Source organism: Heterodontus francisci, chromosome 10 (assembly GCF_036365525.1).
Source record: "Heterodontus francisci isolate sHetFra1 chromosome 10, sHetFra1.hap1, whole genome shotgun sequence".
In the NCBI taxonomy this organism is placed as follows: domain Eukaryota; kingdom Metazoa; phylum Chordata; class Chondrichthyes; order Heterodontiformes; family Heterodontidae; genus Heterodontus; species Heterodontus francisci.
In genome coordinates, this window is record NC_090380.1 from 84,323,180 (window position 1) to 84,331,313 (window position 8,134).

Here is an 8,134-nt window from a genome sequence, read left to right on the forward strand (position 1 = left end):
ATGGGTATGGCGGGAAGGGGTGAACTCTGCACTCTGATGGGTATTGCGGAGGGAAGGGGTGAACTCTGCACTTTGATGGACATGGGTGGGAAGGGGGGATCTCTGCTCTCTGATGTGTATGGGGGTAAGGGGTGAACTCTGCACTCTGACGGATATGGGGGGTCGGGGTGAGTTCTGCACTCTGATGGAGATGAGTGGGAGGGGTGATCTCTGCACTCTGATGGGTATGGGTGGGAAGGGGTGAACTGTGCACTCTGATGGGTATGGGGGTAGGGTGTGAACTATGCACTCTGATGAGTATGAGGGTAAGGGGTGAACTCTGCACTCTGATCGGTATGGCGAGAAGGGGTGAACTCTGCACTCTGATGGGTATTGCGGTGGGACAGGGTGAGCTCTGCACACTGTTGGGTATTACGGGGGTGATGGGGTGACTTTGCACTCTGGTGGGTATGGGGGTAAGGGGTGAACTCTGCACTCTGAGGGGTATGGGGGTAAGGTGTGAACTCTGCACTCTGATGGGTATGGGAGCAAGGTGTGAGCTCTGCACTCTGATGGGTATGGCGGGAAGGGGTGAACTCTGCACTCTGATGGGTATGGAGGGAAGGGGTGAACTCTGCATTGATGGATATGGGTGGGAAGGGGGGAACTCTGCACTCTGATGTGTATGGGGGTGAGGGGTTAACTCTGCACTCTGACAGATATGGGGGGTCGGGGTGAGTTCTGCACTCTGATGGATATGGGTGGGAGGGGTGATCTCTGCACTCTGATGGGTATGAGTGGTAGGGTTGAACTCTGCACTCTGATGGGTATGGGGGTAAGGTGTGAACTCTGCACTCTGATGGGTATGGGGGTATGGTGTGAGCTCTGCACTCTGCTGGGTATGGGGGTATTGTGTGAACTCTGCACTCTGATGGGTATGGCGGGAAGGGGTGAACTCTGTACTCTGATGGGTACGGGGGTAAGGTGTGAACTCTGCAGTTTGATGGACATGGGTGGGAAGGGGGGATCTCTGCACTCTGATGTGTATCGGGGTATGGGGTAAACTCTGCACTCTGACGGATATGGGGGGTCGGGGTGAGTTCTGCACTCTGATGGATATGGGTGGGAGGGGTGATCTCTGCACTCTGATGGGTATGGCGGGAAGGGGTGAACTCTGCACTCTGATCGGTATGGTGGGAAGGGGTGAACTCTGCACTCTGATCGGTATGGCGGGGAGGGGTGAACTCTGCACTCTGATGGGTATTTCGGAGGGAAGGGGTGAACTCTGCACTTTGATGGATATGGGTGGGAAGGGGTGAACTCTGCACACTGTTGGGTATTACGGCGGGGATGGGGTGAACTCTGCACTCTGATGTGTATGGGGGCAAGGGGTGAACTCTGCACACTGTTGGGTATTACTGGGGGGATGGCGTCAACTCTGCGCTCTGATGTCTATGGGGGGTAAGGGTGAATTCTGCACTCTGATGGATATGGTTGGGTAACGGTGAACTCTGCACTCTGATGGAGATGTGTGGGAAGGGGTGAACTCTGCCCTCTGATGGGTATGGGGGGGAGAGGTGAACTCTGCACTCTGATGGGTCTGGGGAGGGAGGCAATGAACTCTGCCCCCGATGGGTATGTGGGGTAAGGGGTGAACTCTGCACTCTGTTGGGTATGTTGGGGAGGGTTGAACTCTGCGCTCTGATGGATATGGGTGGGAAGGAGTGAACTATGCACTCTGATGGGTATTGCGGTGGGATGGTGTAAACTCTGCACTCTGATGGGTATTGGGGGAAGGGGTGAAATCTGCACTCTGATGGGTGTTGTGGGGGCATGGGGTGAACTCTGTATTCTGATGGGTTGGGGGGAAATGATGAACTCTGCTCTTTGATAGGTTTGGGGGGCAGAATGAACTCTGCACTCTGATGGATATGGGCGGGAATGGGTGAATTCTGCACTCTGATGGGTTGGGGGACGCGGTGAACTCTGCACTCTTTTTGGATATAGCAGGGAGAAGGGGTGAACTCTGCACTCTGCTGGGTTGGCGGGGACAGGGGAGCTCTGCATTATGATGTAGTGTTTGCAGGGCTAGCTGCCTTTTAAAAATGGCGTCAGCACCTGCTCCTTCAACAGGTGACGCCGTGAATGGTGTCGCCAAGGCTACCCCCCGCCACTTGATTGGAATGTGATTGGAATGGGGCAGCCACCTTCACTATGTAAAGTGGCCACCCGCCACATAATTGCAGTGACGCAGGTCCCATGGGGGATGGCTGCCACGTTCTACGAAATCCAGCCCTACAGTCCTAGACGTAGATTGGACCCCAATTGCCATGATAGGCTGGACCTGGTCAGAGGCATTGCACCTTTATTCTCATGTGACATAAAAGGAAAGCAAATCTTAAATAAGAAATTGATGAATGACATACCTTTGAAAATAATGCCCTTCTTTTCCTTTTAAGAGTTTCTGTTCATAACCCCCCAACTTATGGTTGATACGAGCAGTGCAGGGAAGCTTCTTTGGTTTGTAACAGAACCAGGGCTCCCCAGTCCTGAGATCAGTAAAGTTACAGAGCGGTTTTGTTTGAGGCAAACAAAGATTACATACAGTGGTCTCTGAAGTACGCCCATACTTGAATGCACTTTTAAAATATACTCTCTGTACATGTTCCTCACGTAGTCTTTCAAGTACTTGGATCCCTTCACTGGGATGAACCAAGGAAACAGACACTTCAACTTTCCCTGGCCAAGATAAATTGAAATTTATATAGTAAGATCCATTTTGGTTATCTATAACTGTTCCTGCTGAACCAGCTTTTAAAGCTGGGGTGTGGATTCGGGCTTGGAGATAGTCACCCCCATATTGCTTTGGGTGGCCATTAAAATCATTCATTCGCAGCATCACTTGTAACTGATCTCCAACATAGAAAGTCTTTGCAGAATTTAAAATAACAAAGCGAGCATGTGATGGGTCACTGCTTTTTCGGAAGGGCACAGAAGGGTTGGGTGGTTTTGGCCATTCGAGCATTTTCATAAGGAATGTTCCCTCTGACCTTTCTTCAGGGGTGAAGCTGTGATTCTGGTAGCCACATTGCATCAATCTGTCTGTCCAAGGATCCCACTGTTTCTCTATTTGATTCTTCATTGACTTTGGAGCTGGGTAACTCTTCCGATACAGCTCTGATCCAGAGTTTGCGTATTTATTATGCTGTGAAAAGGAACAACCTTTTATAAGAAATATTATCTCCTTCCAGGTCCCAAATGCCATTTTCCAATACACATCCTCCTCCTGTTGAGAAAAAAAAAGCAGGAAAACAAGAAAGATTGGTTTGGGCCATTGATGCCTTCAGGACCTTTGACATTGGAACTCCATGGGATGTACTTTTCAATATGGTAATTCAGTCATTTTCTGATTTTGTGGTCATGGGCAGCCTAGCCCAGCGAGAGTCATTACCAATAATTTGGGCACGCACAATGGGATTCTTTTGGGGGGGTGGGTAGCGCAAAATGGATGATAGCAAATCAGCAGTTTGTTTTACGCTGCAATTACTGCAATGGAGAGGAAAATGAGACAAGGTGCAAAAGAGAAATGTCAACTTATTGGCGCCCATCTTGCGATGCTGCCTGAGATCAATTTTGCCCTTCCAATGTATTTTTTCCATTATTTTAAATGAGTGGTAAACCTTGGGCATCATTTACGATATGGGCTTTCAACATGTGAGACTTACTGCCAGAAGCACCAAGTTGGAAAATTACCCTCTTGTTGCCTATATTTAATGTTGTGCATTTTCAGGCAGCACTTTAAGCTGTTGAATTGGCTTATGATATGTGCTACAGAGTTAAGATACAGTGTTATTCAGCAACAAAATCTATTCACAATGCAAAACATTAAAATAGCAGACATAATAGAACCATAAATGGTTCAACGCAAATTAAAAAAGTAGAAGATATATGGAAATTCATAGGATCACTTGAGTAAATCAAATGTTCTGACTACAAAATGAATTGAATACTTATTAGTCTAAGAGCTGTCAATTATTTGAACTTGTTGCCTTAGTTCATGATTTTTATTAGAACCATGGAACTTTACAGCACAGGCTATTTAACTCATGCTATCTGTGTTTGTACTTTACAAGAGAAAAACTAATCCTACTGCCCTTTACTATCCTCATAGCCCTATATATTCCTATGCTCCAAAATATTTAACTCGTTTTACTTTGAAAGATGCAATGGTCTCTGCTTTAGCCAATTTGTGACACAACACTTTATGCTCTAATTCCCCACTGCCTAAAGAAGCTTCTTCCGACTTGACTGATCTTCTCAATGGCAATTTTAATTAGACAAGCCTTCATATCCAGTTAACAAGTCTCCTTTTTATTCCATCAAAAATCCTTCATAACTTTAATACCTTGATTAAATCTCCTCTTAGTCTTCTCTGCTCCAGTGGAAATAGTCCCTCCCACATTTCTATAACTATAATCCCAACCGTGGCATCATCCTGACAAATATATGCTGTATGTGCTATATGGCTTTAATGACCTTTCTATAACAGGGTGTCCAAATTGTAGACAATACCTAATTTGTAAATGTACCTGAAGTTTACCTGACAACTATCCATAAGCAATACTGGTCCACATTAGATGACATGAGCCAAAAAGCATATACTACCACATAAATCAAATTCATCACATTTAAAATATAACTCTGGTTCATGAGATAACTGTTATTTCTAAGTAGGATGCCTCATCATCCTTGCTAGAAGAGACTGAGTGATGCTGAATGGAGAAAAATAATAAATTTAAGTTGTTATTTCTGCTGCCATGGAATGTCAGATAGTTGCCACTTTGGCTTTTGGAACCACTGTTGAAAGGAGCTTCCAGGCGTCACATCATTCACACACTCCGTTCTATAGCAGGCACTAGGAGTGCTGCGACACCACCTGTGAGAATGTCCTTAGCTCTATGGGAAAGTCACCTGCTGACCTCTTTCAGGGTGACACCATGCCTGCCCCCTTGTCACCTACTCCACCAGTGTCATTCTTAGCGTCACATAGCCAGCGGGGCCAGACAGCTTCGGCCACACCGAGATGCTGCAATGCGCAGCTGGGCCCTTGAGGCTGAGAGCTGCTTGAGGTTAACCCTCAAGGATATCTGAAGTGTCCTTCATGGAAGCTCAGCAGCCTTCAACCTCCCAAGCTGTAATTAATGAGGATGAACTTTGTAGCAGTACCAGGATAGGAATATAGGCAAATAAGACAAACACCTAGGGCTTGCACAAGAGACATTCGTCATCATTTTTGTCAATGCTGACATAATTTGCTTGATAAATTTGCTATTTTTTCTGCATTTGTTTCATATTTGTCTTTGTGAGGATAAGGCCCATAAGTTTCAAGAGAAGGAAGGCGGGTTGTTATATGAAGAATGGTAAAGATTGTGGGACTGTTGGTGAATGGGGAATGGAAGGTCTGATTTTGTTGACATGCTTCTCAATGAGCTTTTCTCCGAGTGCTTGGGCAGATAGGGACTCTGCAGAGCTCTGCCTATTTCCCTCTTCCTTCTCGTCTTCCTCCTATTTCTACTCTTCTTCCTCTACTTGTTACTGGCAAGGAGGAGTAAGCGCCAGTCCTCATGATGGCAAAATTCTGGAGAATGCAGCATTTGATGACAAATTAGGATAAGCGCTCAGAGATGTAGTGCAAAGCTTCTCAGGAATGATTCAGGCAGCAGAAGCATTGCTTGAGCACTCTGATAGTTTGTAATCCCCTTCCCCAGCTTGCTATCTCCCCGGCCCAACCTCTGACTTCCCTCTCTCAGCCTCTGATCCCCCAGTTTGATTTCTAATCCCCCTCACTGGCCTCCTGTCAACCGAATTCTGATTTCCCTCACTGATCTCCAATTCCCCGCTCTGATCTCTGATTCCCCTCCCCCGTCTCCTACCTCCTGACCCCTGGCCTCCAATTCCTCACTAACCTGGTTGCTGCTGCAATACTAATACCTACCTGTTTGTCATTTTTTTTTTTTATTTCCAAAATATACTTTATTCATAAAAATCTGTAAAAATTACATTGCCAAACAGTTTCCAAACAGCACCAAAAAATACAAACATTGCAAGGGAGATCAGTTTCCTTCAATACTGTCATGAGTTTCTTCCCAACCCTTCCGTTTCACAATTGTCATGTCAATTACAGTTTTACATTTACAGCAATTCAGAATATTAACGATACAGTTCGAGGGGTTTCCCATGGATCCAGCCCCTCAGTCCAGCTTGGTGGGGGAACCTGACACTGTGGTCTTTCCCCATTGAGCCTTTGCTGCGGCTGCCCCAAGCTTTAGTGCGTCCCTCAGCACGTAGTCCTGGACCTTGGAATGTGCCAGTCTGCAACATTCGGTGGTGGACAACTCTTTGCGCTGGAAGACCAGCAAGTTTCGGGCAGACCAAAGGGCGTCTTTCACTGAATTGATAGTCCTCCAGCAGCAGTTGATGTTTGTCTCGGTGTGCGTCCCTGGGAACAGCCCGTAGAGCACAGACTCCTGTGTTACAGAGCTGCTTGGGATGAACCTTGACAAAAACCACTGCATCTCTTTCCACACCTGCTTTGCAAAGGCACATTCCAGGAGGAGGTGTGCGACCGTCTCTTCCCCACCACAGCCAACGCGGGGGCACTGTGCGGAGGGGGCGAGACTTCGGGTGTGCATGAAGGATCTGACGGGGAGGGCCCTTCTCACCACCAGCCAAGCTACGTCTTGGTGCTTGTTTGAAAGTTCTGGTGATGAGACATTCCGCCAAATGACTTTGACGGTCTGCTCGGGGAACCATCCGACAGGATCCACCGTTTCCTTTTCCCGTAGGGCCTTGAGGACATTCCGTGCAGACCACTGCCTGATGGACCGGTGGTCGAAGGTGTTTTCCCGCAGAAACTGCTCCACGAAGGATAGGTGGTACGGCACCGCCCAACTGCATGGAGCGTTCCGCGGCAATGTGACCAGGCCCATCCTTCGCAACACCGGGGACAGATAGAACCTCAGCACGTAGTGACACTTGGAGTTTGCGTACTGGGGATCTACACACAGCTTGATGCAGCCGCACACGAAGGTGGTCATCAGGATGAGGGCCACGTTGGGTACATTTTTCCCGCCCTTGTCCAGAGATTTGAACATCGTGTCCCTCCGGACCCGGTCCATTTTAGATCCCCAGACGAAGCGGAAAATGGCTCTTGTCATTTACACTTTGCTGCCCGGCTGTTTGTGACACACCGGCTTGATGTTACTGAGACTCCAAAAATGGGCATGCCTGAACGCCTACCTTCAAAGTGTCAGTGGCAGACCCCAGTTGCATTTTTCCTGGTAGCCAAAGAGGACACCAGCACAAGTTTGGGAACATACTTCCTGCTTATTGGCAGAAACATATAACTCAGAAAAATAACTGGATAAAAAAAGGGGAGAAAATCTGACCCTCATCTAACAATGGGCTTTGCCATGAGAAATCTACATGAGTGCACATCGGGTGAGGGTAAGATTGGATTTGGATATGACACATTCCTTAGTCAGACAGTCTGCCGGCACTTACTGTCAAGCTTCACATAACACATGATTAACAGTCACTTGGCTGAGGCAGTGGAAAATCATTGCTAACTGTTGAACCTTATCTCTGGAAGTAAGCCACCACCTCATAGGAGAAGGTGGGGAGGAGGAGAGAAATTTAGAAAGAGAAAAATTGGACCAAAAGGAGCATAATCTACTGTTATAAAGAAAGACAAAGGCAAAATATATCAACCATACAATTTGGAATGCAGAAATGGCATACACACAAGCCACCATATTTTAACCAATATGAGTTACTTTGAAGCAGCTGTCCATTCCCAATACCTTTATATGGCCCATGTTTAGAATCAGCACCAAAAATATTATCCGTAAGAAAAGGAACTGGAGAATGGAGATGGTGGGTTGTTCATCCATTTTGGGGGCTCACGACTGATTTGTATTTTTAATCAGTTTGGGCAATATTTGCTGCTTCTTAAATCTGAAAGAAAGAAACAGGAAAACTAGGCACTAAATAAATCTGGGAAGTATTCTGCTTATCTTAGCTTCTGTACATTTATTTGTATAATCCTTTTACAGCAGCATGATTACAGGCAAACATTCCAGCAGCAATGAATCCT

The 8,134-nt window shown here is 46.7% G+C and overlaps 1 protein-coding gene across 1 annotated transcript in view; it reads right to left on the reverse strand.

Annotated features, from left to right (window-relative positions):
- LOC137374203 (NXPE family member 3-like) overlaps positions 1 to 7,931 on the reverse strand; it is a 61,295-nt gene extending 53,364 nt beyond the window's left edge. Inside the window, exons 1-2 of the mRNA XM_068039992.1 lie at positions 7,842 to 7,931; positions 2,406 to 3,184 (exon numbers count right to left, since the gene is read on the reverse strand). Coding sequence (XP_067896093.1) covers positions 2,406 to 3,184; positions 7,842 to 7,931 — 869 coding nt within the window. The remainder of the gene's footprint in view (positions 1 to 2,405; positions 3,185 to 7,841) is intronic.
- Positions 7,932 to 8,134: the final 203 nt, after the last annotated feature.